Here is a 19,018-nt window from a genome sequence, read left to right as displayed (position 1 = left end):
GTAGGTGATGCAAAGATAGGTAGGAAAGTATGTTGTGAAGAGGACATAAGGAGGTTACAGACAGATATGGATAGATTGAGTGAATGGACAAAAATCTGGCAGATGGAGTATAATGTGGGAAAATGTGAAGTTGTTCAGTTTGGCAGGAAGCATAAAAAAGCACAGTATTAATTAAATGGAGAACCACTGCAGAATTCCGAGGTGCAGAGGGATCTAGGTGTTCTTGTGCATGAGCCACATTATACAGGTACAGCAAATAATTAAGAAGGCTAATGGAATGCTATCATTTATTATGAGAGGAATTGAACACAAATGTAAGGTTGGTATGCTTCAGTTATACAGGGCATTGGTGAGACCACATCATGAATACTATGTGCAGTTTTGGTCTCCTTATTTGAGGAAGAATATAAATGCGTTGGAGGCGGTTCAGAGGAGATTTACTACATTGATACCTGGAATGAGTGGGTTACCTTATGAGGAAAGGTTGGACAGACTGGGCTTGTTTCCAATGGGTGAGGGGTGACTTGATTGAAGTAAATAAGATCCTGAACGGTCTTGACAAGGTGGACTTGGGAAGGATGTTCCCTCTTGTGGGTGAGTCCAGAACAAGGGGGCACTGTTTTAAAATTAGGTGTCGCCCTTTTAGGACAGAGATGAGGAGAATTTTTTTCTCTGAGGGTTGTGTGACTTTGGAACTCTCTGTCTCAGAAGGTGGTGGAGGCGGAGTCACTGAATATTTTTAAGGCAGAGGTAAATAGATTCTTGTTAGGCAAGGGAATCAAAGGTTATTGGGGGTAGATGGAAATGTGGAATTCAAAACAGAACCCGATCTTATTGAATGGCGGAGCAGGCTCGAGGGGCCGAATGACTCCTATTTTGTATGTTTGTATGTAAAAGAAAATGCATGCATTTGTAGTGTGTCTTATCTTAACCTCTCAGAAGTGTAGCCAGCACTTGGTGTACAATTATTAACTTTTTTAAAGTGCAGTTACTGTTACCTATGTTACATAAAATAGACATTGAAATATTTTTATATGTTTCTTCAACAGGAGAGAAAGGAGATCTAGGTGATCCAGGACCTCGAGGTGCTAATGGAAGACCAGGCCAACCTGGTCAACGTGGAAATGTAGGCCCTATGGGCCAACCTGGAATCCCAGTAAGCATTTCAAAGGCAAAATACTGCAGATGCTGGAAATCTGAAATAAAAAAGCAGAAAATGTTGGAAATACTCAGGTCAGGCAGCATCTGTCACTGGTCGGGTTAAGTCCTGACGTCACCACCAGGCCCTCCATCCAATTAAGGACAGCAGTCTGGCTCGCCATATTGATGACCCAATCAGACAGCTGGCAGCTCTGCAGCCTTGGCAGTGCCACTGAGAGATGACCACTGCTGGCCTGCAAGGAGAACGAGAGGCCATCCTGAGATGCCCTCGCAAGGGGGGAAAACAAATCACTTCTCGGCTAGGGGTGGGGGTGCCAGGCAAGTAGATCCTGGCAATTGGTGGGGTATTCCCTCCAGCGGTGGTGAAGGTGCTGCAGAGATGGCTATTACCGCGGGGAGCCCCCAGTTGGTCCAACCCCACCCGCACCGTGAAGCTCCTGGAAGTCCACCTCGATGCAGCCTTCCCACACAACACCAGGCTGCTCTGCTGCCAACAAAATTCTGGTGGCCTGGGAGTTGGGCCTTATTTGGCTAAGGAGGCTGCCCACTTCCACTTGATGGGTGACAGAGCCACTCCTGCTCCCACCTTTGGTAAAATGGCTTGGCAGCGGGACTGCATCAAGGAGCCCTCCCCATGGTCCTCCCCAGCATTTTGCTGACACTGCCCCCAGGGTGGGGCTGGTAAAATCTCGCCCCTTCAGTTGATGACCTTTCGTCAGAACTGGGAAATGTTAAAGATGTAACAGGTTTTAAGCAAGTACAGAAGCTTACAATTTTGTACGTAGTAGGGAACAAAATGGAAGATTTCTGATGGGGCGAAAGGGGGGAGGGATTGAATGCCAAAATGGACGACACTACAAAGCTAAAGGAGATGGTAATGACAGAAGTAAAGAAACAAAAGTGAGAGTTAGTTTGTGGTTGACATGATTGTCTCACCTTTATTCTCATCATTATTGTGGGGAACACAACCTCTGGTAGCCACCCCAGTCTCCTGATTGTGAGCTGCCCTAGAGTAAAATTTCCACAGGATTTCCCTAATCTCCATTTATCCGATTCCTTTGGGTCTTTTGTCAAACTTATGATAGCAAATCAGGAGAACCTCTTGAGCAAATTCTACCCCTTTAGGTTGGGGGATCTGAAAGAGTGGAAAATCATGGGTAACACACTGCTCCATTATCAACCTATCTAAATGATCCCAAGGAACATTCAGTACTTTTTAAAAAAATTGCCAGTATCCATTCAGTCAGTTTCAGTAGCACCAACAATTACATTGTTGAAATTGGTCTATTAAGTGTTAAATTCTCTCACAGGGATGCACCATCATTCTTTGTTCTCATGCCCCTAGGGGAAAAATGACTGGAAACAAATTATGTGACACATCTTTGTCATGTGCATGTTGTCATACTACATACCACCAGTTATGAGTGGGTGAGTTATGCAACTGCCCCCCAAAAATTGGATGTGTGGATAAAGGAGTGGTGTAACAGGGCCCTAGCCCACAAACTACGCCCACCTACCCAGATTATGGCATTTTGGTGTCGAAGCAGGGGAGAAAATTAGGGGTCCATGTTATTCTTTTGCTCAAACCATTTGGAGCACTTCCTGCAATTCTGGTCCTCTAATAGAACCGTAGGAAAGTTACGGTGTAGAAAGAGGCCATTCAGCCCATCATGTCTGTGCTGGCCAAAAAAAGATGAAAAAGAAATTAGCCGCTCATTTTAATCCCAAGGTTTTTTTTTTCTTTTTCTTTGCTTAACTGTACACAAAATTCCAGCTGTGGCCTAACCAGCAGTTTATACAGTTCCATCGTTACATCGCTGCTTTTGTATTAAATATCTCGTCCAATAAAGGAAAGCATTCCATATGCTTTCTTTACCACCTTATCCACCTGTCCTGCCACCTTCAGGGACCTGTGGACATGCACTCCAAGGTGTCTCACTTCCTCAACCTCTCTCAACATCCTCCTGTTTATTGAATATTCCCTTGCTTTGTTTGCCCTCTCCAAATGCATTACCTCACACTTTTCCAGATTAAAGTCCATTTGCCACTTTCTCCCCACTGAACCAAACTATTGATAAAAGTCTGGAGACAAGAGCTATCCTCTTCGCTATCAACCACACGGCCAATTTTTGTGTCATCTGCAAACTTCCCAATTATGCCTCCCAAATCATTAATATATACAACAAACAGCAAGGGCCCCAGCACTGAGCCCTGTGAAACACCACTGGAAACCATTTTCCATTCGCAAAAACACCCATTGACCATTACCCTTTGTTTCCTGTCGCTGAGCCAATTTTGGATCCAACTTGCCATGTCCCCTTGTATTCCATGGGATCTCACTTTTCTGACCAGAAGGAAAGCATTAGTTGAATATTTTTGAAAAGGAGGACATGCTGTTGAAGCTTTTCGTCTTGTACTCAACAGGAATGCAAAGGCAAGAATGCCAAATTTCAAACAATCACAACAAGAGAAAAGGGCGCTGATTGGTTCGCAAGTTGACTCTGATTGGCCAAGGCGTTGCCATGGAGAAAACAATGGAGAACTATAGGCTCCCCAATCTCCTGGGTAATTCAAAAAGGCACAAGGCTTGAGCATATTCCTTTCATAGGGAATAGGTCCTATAACAGTATGTCACTTCTAGCAAGGGTAAATGAGCCACATCACAAACTCGACTGATTACCTTAAATTAGTTGTTCGTGTAGCTATTGGCACACTCAGGATTGTTCAGCAAGTGCTGCCCAGTCAGGGAATCACATCTAACAGTAGACATTTTGTTTTGGGTTTTGCAAGCACTGGCTGGCTGAGTACAGTTTACACTTTGCTCATTACATACAACTGAAGAAACATGCAGTTTGATTTGATCAGCCAATCACTGGGACATACGGCCTATGTACCTGCATCACAATGGCACTGAAATTCATACATGATGCTGCTCAATTATGTGGTAGGCAGAACATCTGTTTGGACTGACAGCAGTACCCTGTTAGTGGAAAATACCATTTGCGTAGCCAAACGAGAAATTACTGGGCACTGACGGTGGGGGGGGGTTAACATCAAGAGGAAGCTGAGTAGATGAAAATTAGGAAATGTTGAGGTCACCGAATTGTCATTTTCAAGACTTTGAAGGGACTTTTTTTCAAAATTGATGTACATAATCACCAAGGGACATGTTAGAAATGAGGAACTGGAAATCCCTGCTCCTCCTCCTCCCACAAAGGAAGAATGCTCCTTTTGGACCTTTTCTGGCACTAATCCTCTTCGTTGTTGCGTTGGCCTGGTGGTAAACTCATTCCCAGTCAAGCTACCTAGTTAAAAACTGTAGCCATCTCCTGATGGCACCATCAATACAAGACATGTATATGTTAAAAAGGACCCTGCTGGCTTTGGGCAGTTATCTTGGCTGCCTGCTCAGGAGAGCCGGTGAAAATTATAACCTGTCAGATCCTGATGGACCCAGGAAGGGTAAGTAACCTGGGCGATTTTAACTAACTTATTTCTGACACATAGGGTTAAAGTCACTCTTTATAGTTTTTAACTTGTTACTGAAGCTTGAAATATTTCATTATCTTTGATTTATTTATATCTCCCATAGGGTGAAACAAAGCATGGATTTCCAGGGGACAAAGGCCTACAGGGTTTTCCAGGACGTCCAGCTGCCCCAGGACCAGCTGGACCCCCAGGTGTGGGTTATCCTGGTTCAAAAGGCCAAACCGGTCCTGTGGGAGAAGCAGGTTTTCCTGGAGAACAGGGTCCTAAAGGCCAAAAAGGCCTAAAAGGTAATGTAATCTGAAAATATCCAACTTGGAATCCGAAAAACATTTTTAATTATTCCACTACATATGTCATACAAAGATTGTTTTTAACAGGAAGTTAATGTAATATAGGGCTGTAATCCTGACTGTAATGTAGTGCAGGCTAGTAACTCTTACTTTATTGTAGCATATAACTATTATTACTGCAATACAGTAATATAGAATAGGTTTGTGAATCTGCAGCGCTATGGGCCGCATTTTCATGGAGTTGAGCTGACTCTGGAAGCCTCTCAAAATGGGTGGGACCTGATTTCTGGATTTCCCACCCCTATTCCCAGTGCAGGCAATTTTTATTGGTGTGGGTGAAGGTACGAGTAGCGAACCTACACCCTGCATTCCCGATCTGGACAGTTCCATTACAGAGCTAGGCCTCTTGTACCACATGTGGGGTCAGGCCAGGTCCTGAGGTCTCGGGTTTACGGCGTCTCAGAGGAGTCGTGAACTATAGTCTTGATTCAGGGACCTTTTGAAAGGTATCTTTAAAAGGCCTTATCAATACTTCCTCCATTCCCTTTCCATGCCTCCCATGCCCACATCCCAATGTCCCCTCCATGCCTACTCAGCCAGTATACACTGTATACAGAACCAATGAGCCATATAACAACGGTAGGTCTTGAAATGTTCATGAAGAAAGAAAACACCCATTCAAAAATCCATTCATGCATTCATGTGAGCCCTGCCCGAAGGCAGGTCTTTGTCTCATTGTGTGCTGATGCTTCATTCTGAGCCATTTTCTTGGCAGTTTTTCTCAGTGGTGATTTGCCATTGCCTTCCACTCTCAAGCATTCATAATGAGGACAGGTGTAAGAAATCTTTCACTAGAACTGGATGCCCTCATTATGCATGGTTGGCTGAGAGGCCATACTCAAAAAAGATTATCTTAGCAGGGGCTTCTGTTTTGACAACTGAAGAGAACTGTTGATTTTGCTTGACTGACATCTTTATGTGGTTATAATAAGTTGTTCTTTCTGTAATCTCTTTAGTCATTGTGTCACTGATTATTTACACAAGATTAAGAGGTGTGAAGTATTTGAAGCCTCTGTCATTGTTACTTTAATGGCTGGCACTTTTATAGGGTTGTAGAAACAACAGTTTGTTTTCAAAGAGATTTGTGAATGGGTGTTTTTTTTCTGAGCAGTTCCACATTGCCATTTACTATATGGCTCATTGGTTCTGTACATAGTGTATATTAGGTGAATGGGCATGTAAGATGCATGAGTTGGCATGAGGATATGAAACGCCATTGGGGGGTGAGTGGGACACGTGAATTGGCATGTGTTGACATGGGGTGGATGGGGGGCATGAGTTGACATGGAGGTGGTAAGGGGAGTGGGTGGGTGGGAGGGTGAGGGTGTATGAGGAGTGTGGGCTAGAGGGCCTAAGAGCCTTTAATACAACTGAGACAAAGTCCCAGAGAACTGAGGAGGGCCTTCTAACCAGCCCATCTCAGCACTCTGGCGCCCCCATGGATACCTAAGCTCTGCTTCCGGTGTTGAGGTGCCCAATGCCCCCTCCCGCCAGAGCGAAGATTGTGATATTTGGGGGCCTTTCTACCAAGGTGAGTCCGGTGAGTCAGGTAATTTCCCGATTCGAGCTACTTAGTGGCAGCAGAAATCTGGGCCAATGTATTTGAAAGGTGAATTTCCCTGTATTAGTTTAGATGGGTCAAAATAGTAAATACTATATATTTTTTAATAAATACTTCATGATTACGATTTTGAATTTGTGTACTAACCCATATTTTTTAAAACATCATCTGAAATTCAAGGTAAGGTATCAGGCCCTATCTTATCAAAGTGTGACAACCAAGGCACCTAAAGCAAGATCAGGCCAAAGTAGATATTTTTCTCTAATTGGGTATGTTTGACCCCTTAAAAAATATTGGCCCTGGTGTCAGATTCTTGAGACTTATCAAAGAACCAGCTGTTTCTTGGCTCATTGCTTTTTACTGCCCCTGCCATCTCAGCCAAAAGTGGCAAGTAAATGATCCCATTTGGCCTCCTCCTGAGGTTTTCGTCATCATAAATGTCTGTGCCCAAGCCAATTCAGTCCACTCCACTTGGCATTGAATGCTGTAATCCATTGGAATACAGTGAAGACTGTGGGTCCTAACAACAATCCAGTTTTATTGATGAAGACTTCGATTTCCTACCTTCATTAGCAAAGTGATGGAAGAAGTTATCAATACTGTCACTAATAAGCATCACTTCTCACTAATAAGCTGCTTGTCTATCCTAAGTTTGGGTTCCATCAGAGTTATTCATTCTAGAATTCATTGCAGCCTTGATCCAGCATAAGCTGGATGTCAGAGGAGAAGTGTGAGCAACTTCATTGGATATCAAAACAGCAGTTGTCTGAATATGGCACTAAGGACCCCAACAAAGCTGAGGCCAGTGGGGGCTGGAGGGAAAATCATCCAGTGACTGAACTCAAAGCTGACCCAGAGTAAGATTGTTGTGGTTGTTGGAGGCCAATTATTCTTTGGACATTACTGCTGGAGTTTCTCAGGATAGCATCCTCAGTTCAACCATTTTCAGCTGCTTCATCAATGACTTTCCATTCATCACATTAGGAATAGGGTTGTTCCCTGATTCTACAATGTTGAGAACCATTGCCGAGTCTCCTACTATTACCAATTTCAGGTTCACCATTGGCCAGAAGACTGACTGGACAAACCATGACAACAAAAGCATGACAGGGTCAGATTACTCTGCAGTGAGTGGCTCATCTCCTGACCCTCAAAGACTCTCCACCATCTACAATATGTATGATGGAATGAATATTTGTCACTTGTCATGATGAATGTAAATGTAAGAACACTCCAGATTCTTCACACCAGCCAGGACAGAGCAATTCACTTAATTGATGTCCCTGCTAGTTAATTCAATTAAAGGATTGGCACAGGCATGATGGGCTGAATGGCCTCCTTTTCTGTTGTAAGTTTCTGTGCTCCTGGACTTGCAATTCGTCCATGTTACCACTGGCACCCTGTCGCAACAGTATGTACTAAGTACAGAATGTACTGCTGCAAATCACCATACATACTTCCAGAGAACTTCCCATCCTGCCATCTACATCACCGAGAAGGACAGGAGCATCATCATGAGGATGTCATTCAAGTCATGCACCAACCTAAAGTGAACGTAAATCACCATTCCTTCACTGATGGGGCAACATCCTGGAATTGCCAACCTAACGTCATTGTGGGATCACCACATGTCAGAACCAGGCATGGATGTGACAGATGAATGCCAAGGAAGTGAGAGCAACAGAGCTGGACATAAGGCAGAAGTCCACTGAGTATGAAGGAGCCCTAGAAAATTTTGGTTTGATTCTGATTTTTGTAATCTTGCTAATAACAATGTGGAGCTCGATTTTAATTCCAGGCGAGGGGGATGTGCGTTATGTGCAACGCAGACCACAGGCTTGGATTGAGATCCAGTTTATTTCAACTTGTTGGAAAGATCGAACAATTTCCCATTTCTTCTGGTGTGTAGAGTTCTTAATCCATACAGAACTCTTAACTACAAAATATTAATTAAGGATAGTTGGAATTGGATGAGTTTATCAGGTTGTACAATAATATATTTAATATTATCTGAAGTTATATTTGCAAGCTGTGACTAATTAATGCAGCAGTGTGATTACATGTTAAATTAATTATTAATAAACATCTTTTCTTCTCCTGCAGGTGACTCTTTGTGCCCAAAAGCCCCAGGTCCACCGGGCCCAAAAGGAATGCCCGGGCCTCCAGGTATTTAACTTGAAATAAGTCCAGTGATGATATTGCACTTTAGAACAAGTGGCTATGAAACCTGTGAACTAACTGTTAAAAAGATGTTAATTTGGGTGACAGGCAGATCTAGCGGAATGAATGTCGAAGAGGTTGAAGTACTCAAAAGCAAGAAAACGAGTATTGAGATAAAGTTCTGACATCTAGCTTAATCTATGGTTGGGTTATTGCCTCGCCATCCGTCCACTATTATCAACTTACTAAACACAAGAAAAATAATCAACGGGCTGGATTTTCATGGATTTAGGGAGACTCCGTGGAGGGGTGAAAATAGTGTCCGGGACCCAATTCCAGGATTTCCGACAGCATTTCCGGGGTTTCTGATTTTCAGCACTGCTGTTTGAGGGTGAGAGCTGGTTTGGGTTGCGAGCCTAGGTTCTGTGCTCCCGACCTGGCCGACTCCATTCAGGGGATAGACATGTCCTGGTGCTCCTCAATTTTCGTGGAGTTGTGCCAGCTTTTCAAAGAGTCCTAGTTCACAGCACCTCAGAGGTGTCGTGAACCATAGTCTGCATGAGGAAACCTTTTGAAAGGTAAGTTCAAAAGGTCTGAACCATGGCCCCACCCCACTATGCCAAGCCAAAAATGCATAATGAGGCTTGGCTGAGAGTCCAGACATCCATTAGAATACTGAAACAGGTGGTTCCCAGAGAAAATGTTGCTTGATTGACAGCTCTTGCTCTGTGATCTCTTCTGTCAATTTCACGATGTTTATTTACACAAGATAAAGAGTTCAAATGGTTACAGTTTCTACTATTGACACTTTAAAGGATTTGAATGATTGTGCTGTAGTGAAAGCAATTTTTAAGAATGAATGACTTTTTTTACACGCAGCTTTTTTAACACATCCTATCATCACTATAGAGTTCATTGGTTCTATACAGAATGTATAGTGGGTGGAAGTGCCAAAGCTTGTCATGGAGGGATGAGGGGCCATGGTAGTGGGTGCAGGGGCTTAACTTTGCATGAAGGGTATGAGAGGCCATTGGGGGTGGGTGGAGGGTATGGATGAGGCATGGAGAGTGTGCGGAATGAGAGGGGGTGTATGGGATGATGGCCTGAGGGCTTTTCTGTTTTTACTTTGAGACAAAGTCCCAAAGCACTGAGGCAGGCCTTTTAAACAGCCCCGCCTCCGTAACCGGCAGTTTCTGTGGCTGCTTCCGAAACTCTCTCCAGGGGCAGCGAGCCCAACTCTTGTTATCACCTGCCCCCTCCCTGGAACAAAAAATCCCGCCTTTGCAGTCACATTCCCCTGAAATTTCCCAACTCCCACTACCCACCTCGAGGATGAAAATCTAGCCTAATATCACAATTACAATTTCGCTGCTATTTAGGTTTGCATTGCATGCCTGTCACAATTCACCCATTCTCTTTCCCTTCCACAGGATTAACCGGTCCACCAGGGATTCCTGGCAGCCGCGGGAAAAATGGCTTTGATGGGCCCAAAGGCCAGAAAGGTGAAGCAGGTCTGCAGTTTAATCTTGGAGAACCAGGTGCGAAGAGAAAGAAACTTGGCATATCAAACCAGATAATTTGGTTTTGGGTGTAGTATGAATCTAATTGTTTCTGAATTACAACTTTCAAAATGCTTACTCTGTGTAAATGGGCAATGTCGGCCAGTTTTGCCACTGACTTTGCTTTCTTTGGATTCAGAGTGCTAAACAATCTGTATGCGCAGAAGAAATAAGTAATTTACATTTGGATTATAGATTTCTATGTTCTAACTCTTTGGGCAGTAGCTCCCCTTATATCTGTTTTTAAACACACTATGTGATGTAATTCTGAACAATTCAGGTCAAGAATGTTCCAGTTTTGACACTAAGCTTGGACTGAATTAGTTTGTCTGAAACAGTGCAGAAATGGAAAACTGCAATCGGCTTTAGTTTTCTCCAGCCCTCTCTTACTGTCTTGCCCTATTTCAATCTCTTATTCACATTCACTACCTGTCTCAATCTTTCTTTCTTCCTCTTTCTTTATCAAAACTTACTATGGCCATTGCTCAACAGAAAGTTCAGTCTGTGCTCCAAGAATGCTATCTAAGTTTCACTGCCCTCTTCCCAAATGCCACAGCCACCCTGCTCCAAATATGCCATCCTACATGCAGCTCCTCCACACTCCGTTCTTACTTTGTAAATCCAAGGTTTACCACAGTGTCCTACACAGACCCATTTTCCCTAGATCAGAAACTGTGGCATTACTTACCTCTCTCAGTTTTTCCTTCCTCACATAAGCTGTCAGCTTTCCACAGTCAAATTCAGCACTATTTAAACATTACTTCGTGATGTACCCTACCTGCTCGCCTAGGCCCGGATTTTCTGAAGTCAACGGACCTGTTGCTGGTCCTGTAGGCAGGACCGGAAAATCCTCTTTTCAACCTTAAAGGTGTCGACATTGATTCTTCAGTTTGATTTCCCTAATAAAAAAAATGTAAGTAAGTGGCTAAAAAAAACCCCCACTCATTTACTACTTAACGAGCCTTCATACATATGTGCAGACACTGGTGAGGACAGGATCAGGGTTGGTTATGTTGGCTCCATATCTTGTCAACACCCACACTGGAGAAGTGGGTGTTGAAGTGAGACACTGAAGAGGCTATCAGTACCTATGAAAGCATTTTCCAATGCCTATAGGAGAGGAGAAACTAGAGGAAAAACAGGTTATTTGTTATTGCATCAAACATTCATGTGCTATATTATGTAAGAAAGAATTTAAGGTTTGCATTCATGCAGCAGGACGTCCTAAAGGGCTTTACAGCCAATTGACGTGTGGTCACTGTTGTAATGCATTCGTCAGCTGTTCTGACAAAGGTTTTAACCCATTTCAAAATAGGGTAATTGCTCCATTGAAATAGTGGACAGAAAAATGCAATAGTTAGCCTATAGCGTGTCACGGTTGTTGTTATGTCAGTTCTGTGAAATAAGAGTTGCTGATGATTTTTTTAACATATATTTGCACAAAAGCATAACCAATTTTTTGGAAGCATAATAATAAGTTCATTAGTAATAGGAGCATTCCGCCCATTGAACCTGCTGCACCATTCAATAAGGTAATGGATGATGTGATTGTGGTCTCAATTCCAGTTTCCTGCCTATCCCCCGTATCCCTTGACTCCCCTGTGGATCAAAAATTTGTCTAACTCAGCCTTAAATATATTTAATGACCCAGCCTCCACTGCTCTTTGTGGAAGAGAATCTGAAGACAAACGATCCTCTGGGAGAATAAATTCCTCCTCATCTCTGTCTTAAATAGGGGACCCCTTATTTTTAAACTGTGGCCCCTAGTTCGAGATTTCCCCCCACCCTTCCTTCCCAAGAGGAAACCTCCTCTCAGCGTCTACCCTGTCAAGCCCCCGCAGGATCTTATATGTTTCAATAAGATCATCCTCATTCTTCTAAACTCCAGTGAGTACAAGCATAATTTGCTTAACCTTTCCTCATAAATCAACCTCTTTATCCCAGGAAACAGTTCAGGGAAGTTTCACTAGGTTGCAAGTATACCTGTCTGTAAGGAGACCAAAACTGCAGATGGTACTCCAGGTGCAGTCTCATCAAAGCCCTGTACATCTGCAATAAGACTTCCCCATTAGTAGCATATATGAAGAAAGCAGTCAAATTTTGATAAATTAACATTATTTGAGAAGCAAGCAGCAAAGTGCTAAGGAAGGTTGGTAACAAGTGGATACTTGGAGAAGGTAATGGCATTCCAGAGATAAAGAGTGGTGATCTTTGCCAAAACAGCACTACTGGAGATGCTTGTGACAATGACATCTGGGAAGGTGTCATGAATATTCAGGAAAGGCAGAGATGGGAATGAGGGAAGCATCGGACAATAATACAATATGGTCACTGGATCTGTGTTTTTAGCTTTTACTTTTAACATGTCAACAGCAGTTCAGCTGACTTGTAGCTTCTTTCTTCTTCTCAGGTTTTCGAGGATCAGCTGGTGACCCAGGTCATCAGGGACCTCCTGGATCTTCAGAATCTGGAGTTCCTGGTTCTCCAGGTATTCCAGGTATTCCGGGAGTAAAAGGTCCACCTGGTGATTCACATAATGGTCCTCCAGGGGCCCCTGGACCATTTGGAAGAAGAGGCTCGACAGGTGCAAGTGGAGATACTGGAGACCCAGGTCCTCCAGGAAGGCAAGGTAAAAATCAAAAGACAATTCTTTCCTTTTATTTATTTTCTACTAATCAAATTGGCCTGAGGGTTAATTCTTAATTGCTTATAATGGAGGTTGAGGTCTTGTACTGGTTATCAATGTATCCTTATTTTAAAACAAATTTGTTAGCACTTTGCCTCTTCGACAGTGTAAGATAGGGACCCAATAAAATGGATTTGCAATAGGATTATTGGCTATTGGAATATCATCTGTGAACAATATTCTACAAAAATGGTGCAATTGGAGCAGAATTTTCCGCAGAACATGTTTAGTTATGGCATGTCTCCGATCTATCGGGTTTATCGCATTTAAAACTGTGAAGAAAGAGTAAACTCAGGCAGTAGTAACTGTACAGATAATCCTTTTGATGATCGGTGATATATAGCAAGTTAAGTGATTATGTTGGTTTTAAATGAATCAGCAAACTTGCGGCTTTAAATATTTACCTCATTAAGTGCACCAGACTCATAGAGCATCTCTGTCAGTAAACCCCCTTCCCCTTTTTATTCCTATTCAGCTGGTGTATTGGACAGGTTAGTGAGCAGAGCAACAGGTCATGTAACAGCCTGAATTAGACCCAACAGCAGATTACAGCCTGCATGCATGTGAATCTCACAAAAGAAAATACTGCCTCCTATACACAGTGACATTAAATTGTTGGCAAATAACTCCCTTCCTGGAGATTTATATATCATTATACTTGATAAAAGTATACATTTTATTTATCATTTAAAGAGCATGAGGGGTTGAGTTCTGAGCCAAGATGGATCTTCAGTGAAAACTGTTTTCAGTTTTACATGGGTTTTTTAAAAAATTAATTCATGGGATGTTGGCACCACTGGCTGGGCCAGCATTTGTTGCCCATCCCTAGTTGCCCTTCAGAAGGTGGTGGTGAACTGCCTTCTTGAACCGCTGCAGTCCATGTTGTGTAGGTACACCCACAGTGCTGTGAGAGAGCAAGCTCCAGAATTTTGACCCAGCGACAGTGAAGGAACGTCGATATATTTCCAAGTCAGGATGGTGAGTGGCTTTGGGGTGAACTTCCAGGCGGCGGTGGTCGCATGTGTCTGCTGTCCTTCTCCTAGATGGTAGTGGTTGTAGGTTTGGAAGGTGGTGTCTAAGAAACCTTGGTGAGTTCCTGCAGTGCATCTTGTAGATGGTACACACTGCTGCTACTGTTCATCAGTGGCAGACAGACTGAATGTTTGTGGGTGGGATACCAATCAAGGGGGATGCTTTGTCCTGGATGGTGTTGAGCTTCTTGAGTGTTGTTGGAGCTGCACTCTTCCAGCCAAGTGGCGAGTATTTCATCACACTCCTGATTTGTGCCTTGTAGATGGTGGACAGGCTTTGGGAAGTCAAGACGTGAGTTACTCGCCACAGGATTCTTAGCTTCTGACCCGCTCTTGTAGCCACAGCATTTATATGGCTGGCCTAATCCAGTTTCTGGTCAATGGTAACCCCAGGATGTTGATAATGGGGGATTCAGGGATGGTAATGCCATTGAATGTCAAGGGGCAATGGTTAGATTCTCCCTTGTTGGAGATGGTCATTGCCTGGTGCTTGTGTGGCACAAATGTTACTTGTCATTTGTTAGCCCAAGCCTGGATATTGTCCAGGTCTTGCTGCATTTAGACATGGACTGCTTCAGTATCTGAGGAGTCATGAATGGTGCTGAGCATTGTGCAATGATCAGCGAACATCTCCACTTCTGACCTTATGATGGAAGGAAGATCATTGATGAAGCAGCTGAAGATGGTTGGATCTAGAACACCACCCTGAGGAAGTCCTGCAGTGATGCATTGGAACTGAGATGATTGACCTTCAACAACCACAACCATCTTCCTTTGTGCTAGGTATGGCTCCAACCAGCGGAGAGCTTTCCCCCTGATTCCTATTGACTCCAGTTTTGCTAGGGCTCCTTGATGCCACACTTGGTCAAATGCTGCCTTGATGTCAAGGCCAGTCACTCTCACCTCACCTCACCTCTGGAGTTCAGCCCTTTATTCATGTTTGAACCAAGGCTATAATGAGGTCAGGAGCTGAGTGGCCCTGGCAGAACCCAAACTGAGCATCAGTGAGCAGGTTATTGTTAAGCAAGTGCTGCTTGATAGCAGTAATGATGACCCATTCCATCACTTTACTGATGATCGAGAGTAGACTGATGGGGCATAAATTGGCTGGCCTGGATTTGTCCTGCTTTTTTTGTACAGGACATACCTGGGCAATTTTCCACACTGCGGAGTAGATGCCGGTGTTGTAGCTGTGCTGGAACAGCTTGGCTAGGGGCACGGCAAGTTCTGGAGCACAAGTCTTCAGTACTATTGGCGGAATATTGTCAGGGTCCATAGCCTTTGCAGTATCCAGTGCCCTCAGCTGTTTTTTGATTTCATGTGGAGTGAATCGAATTGTCTGAAGACTGGCATCTGTGATGCAGGGTGCCCCTGGAGGAGGCCGTGATGGATCATCCACTCGGCACTTCTGGCTGAAGATTGTCGCAAATACTTCAGTCTTATCTTTTGCACTAATGTGCCGGGCTCCTCCATCATTGAGGATGGGGATATTTGTGGAGCCTCCTCCTCCAGTGAGTTATTTAATTGTCCACACCATTCACGACTGGATGTGGCGGGGCTGCAGAGCTTAGATCTGATACGTTGGTTGTGGGATCGCTTAGCTCTGTCTATCACTTGCTGCTTATGCTGTTTGGCACACAAATAGTCCTGTGTTGTAGCTTCACCATGTTGACGCCTCATTCTTAGGTATGCCTGGTCCTACTCCTGGCATGCCCTCCTTCAATTTTCATTGAATCAGGGTTGATCCCCTGGCTTGGTGGTAATGTTAGAGTGGGGGATATGCCAGGCCATGAGGTTACAGATTGTGTTTGAGTGAAATTCTGCTGCTGATGGCCCACACTGCCTCATGGATGCCCAGTCTTGAGTTGCTAGATCTGTTCAAAATCTATCCATTTAGCATGGTGGTAGTGCCACACAACACGATGGAGGGTATCCTCAATGTGAAAATGGGACTTCGTCTCCAGAAGGACTGTATGGCGGTCACTCCTACCGATAATGTCATGGACAGATGCATCTGTGGCAGGCAGGTTGGTGAGGATGAGGTCAAGTATGTTTTTCCTTCTTGTTGGCTCCCTCACCACCTACTGCAGACCCAGTCTAGCAGCTATGTCCTTTAGGACTTGGCCAGCTCAGTCTGTACTGGTGCCATTGAGCTACTCTCGGTGATGGACATTGATGTCCTCCACCCAGTCTACGTTCTGCGCCCTTTCCACCCTCAGCGCTTCCTCCAAGTGGTGTTCAACACGGAGCAGTACTGATTCATCATCTGAGGGGGAGGCAGTATGTGGTAATCAGCAGGAGGTTTCCTTGCCTATGTTTGACTTGATGCCATGAGACCTCATGGGTTATTCCTATCATGTTGCAAATCAAATTCAACAAGCACAATTCATTAGATGGGGTTCATTTCTTGTGATGTCTTTGCAAATTCATAGCCCAGGCTATGAAGAGGCAGAGGACATGAGTAAACACGTTTATAATTCTTTGGTTCACCTCAGTGTTTTGAATAAAGGCCTACTTAGAATTTTATTTCCTTATTCCTATTAGTCCATCCTCCTTATTGGTATTGGTACTGATACCTAGTGACAAAGGATAAATTTAAGACATTTATTGACCATTTTCAAATATTTTGGTTCTCATAATCTTAACGCCAGCTTTCTGTAGTATTTTGCAGTCTTGTTTTCACCCCTTGCCATTTCCATCCAACCATTATAACTTTTAATATCATTCAGCGCTGAGATTCCAATTTGAATTTATTGAACAGGACAAGAATAATTTCAAGGCTAGAACTGAGGCCAGTGCACTATGTACACTGGCTAATGCATTTGCATTAAGTTCCTGTAAGTACAATTTTAACAAATTCACTAATATATTTATGTTGCGGTAATGATCTTGTTCAAATGTACCACACAGGAATTTAACCAGTGCTCTAACATATCGCACTGAGGAATTTCTTTGTGGATCAGTCCAAATTTCTTACTTTGAGTTGCTTACAGGGAACTAATGGTAAATGTGTGGTAAAAATGGTAAATGGTAAATTGTGCCTCCTGACTGAAATTCTCCTATGGAATACATTCACCTTGAAACAATTTAATACCTACTCCAAAATAGCAGAATGAAGAACTTAAGGTGAATATATTAAACATTACCACAGTGCATTTTCTGAGCAGTAATTTTGAAATCACGGCATGCCCAGTTTCTATTCTAAGTAACAATTATTATTTGTTTCCATTGTTTTTAGGGCGTGATGGAGTCCCAGGATTCCCAGGTTGTAAAGGCGATCGAGGCCTGCCTGGACAGCCAGGGAATCCTGGTCCACCAGGTTTCCCTGCAGAGAAAGGAGAAGAGGGTCCAGTTGGGCCTCCAGGGCGTACAGGTTCACCGGGGCCCCAAGGTGAAGGGTATTTGAAATATTGTGGAAATAACTGGGGGAGTCACACATGCAGAAACCAATTCACATCAGAAAGACATGGCCAACATTTCAACCTTACCCCATAGCAGGTGGGAGAGAGTCAGGCGGATTAAAAATTAAAAAAACCCTGTAACATGACTCCAACCCACCATTTTTTATGGCTGGCCCTCCAGCCCCTCAAGCAAATCTTCTACCATGACTGTGCCCCGCAAGCCCATAATCCAGGGCCTTCTTCCTTGCCGATTGCTTGTCCAACTCCACTGCCTGCTGCCCCAAAATCTTTTCTTTTTTATTCGTTCATGGGATGTGAGCATTGCTGCAACATTTATTGCCCATCCCTAATTGCCCTAGTCAGATGCAGGCCAGACCAGGTAAGGATTGAAGATTTCCTTCCCTAAAGGACATTAGTGAACCAGATGGGTTTTTACGACAATGAACAATGGTTTCATGGTTTAATTCCAGATTTTTATTGAATTCAAAATTCACTATCTGCCATGGTGGGATTTGAACCCGGGTCCCCAGAGCATTACCCTGGGTCTCTGGAATACTAGTCCAGTGAAAATACCTTCCTCCTTTCCTTGCTTCCACCTGTTCGACTGCCACCCTCTTCCACCACTTCGGCCCTTTGAACTCTTGCAGTTCATCTTTCCTCCCGATCATGGGTTCAACTCCCTTTCCTTCTCTCACATGATCTCTCCTGGTTGTTGGGCACTCTCTCAAACATTCCCAGCCACAGCCTTCTACAATTGGCTTTTCCCAGCCAGCAGCCTGTCAACCTGGCCAGCTGATGGGGAAAAAGTACTTTTTTCATGTTTTAGGGATTTCTGACTTTCTCCCCCACAGCCATGCTTCCCCCATCACTGCCCTCGCCTCCTCTCAAATATCGGATGCGTATTTCATTTTGCGAAAGATCCCCCATTAATGGTTTCAGCTTCTTCCTTAAATATACGTTTCAATAACTTTCTATGTTCTGAGTTGCTTGACTATATAGAATTTGTCCAGCGCCTTTATTGATTTCATATGTAAACCACTTCCTTAGCACCTAAAATGTAGCCTCCAAGCTTCTGCCTTATAAAGCCCAGGCCTACATTTTGCACTAGAACATACTGTTGAAAGTCTTATATGATGCACACTTACAGTAACTGTCACACTTCCTTCCTGCAATGCTTTTATCACCAGATTTTCTTCACAACTCCCCATTGTTACAAAACTTGTCCCTGGCAACACATAGGAGGAGACATTAAAAATATACTTTAATCCCATTTTTGTGATTGGCAGTCCGTTGGGCAGGACTTTTAGGTGGGTGTGCGGGCGCGATTGGCGGGCCCTGGGAGCGGTTGGGGAGCAGACCGACGCCCGCGATTGGCCCCCTAACCGCGATTTCACACCGGCTGGCCAATTAACAGCCAGCCAGAGCGAAACAGGCGCTGAAATGCTGAGCACTGCTGGGGTAGGGGGGGGGGGGGCGGCGGGAGGAGGGCGGGCGCTGACAGTGCGGGGGGGAGCGCGGAATGAAAGCTCCCTGAAGGCAGAGCTTTGGGAGCTGAGGAATGTAAAAGCAATAAATAAAGATTTTAAAATCTGGAAAAAAATGTCCAGAAATGATCAGAAT

The 19,018-nt window shown here is 43.9% G+C and overlaps 1 protein-coding gene across 1 annotated transcript in view; it reads left to right on the top strand.

Moving 5' to 3' along the window:
- LOC144694087 (uncharacterized) overlaps nt 1-19,018 on the top strand; it is a 34,183-nt gene that overhangs the window by 13,115 nt on the left and 2,050 nt on the right. Inside the window, exons 6-11 of the mRNA XM_078564448.1 lie at nt 1,050-1,156; nt 4,754-4,937; nt 8,665-8,727; nt 10,152-10,259; nt 12,691-12,909; nt 17,236-17,388. Coding sequence (XP_078420574.1) covers nt 1,050-1,156; nt 4,754-4,937; nt 8,665-8,727; nt 10,152-10,259; nt 12,691-12,909; nt 17,236-17,388 — 834 coding nt within the window. The remainder of the gene's footprint in view (nt 1-1,049; nt 1,157-4,753; nt 4,938-8,664; nt 8,728-10,151; nt 10,260-12,690; nt 12,910-17,235; nt 17,389-19,018) is intronic.

The sequence above is a fragment of the Cetorhinus maximus genome, chromosome 19 (genome assembly GCF_964194155.1).
Source record: "Cetorhinus maximus chromosome 19, sCetMax3.hap1.1, whole genome shotgun sequence".
NCBI classification, from domain to species: Eukaryota; Metazoa; Chordata; class Chondrichthyes; order Lamniformes; family Cetorhinidae; genus Cetorhinus; species Cetorhinus maximus.
Note: the sequence above shows the minus strand (reverse complement) of the source record. Positions and strands in the feature narration are given on the sequence as shown.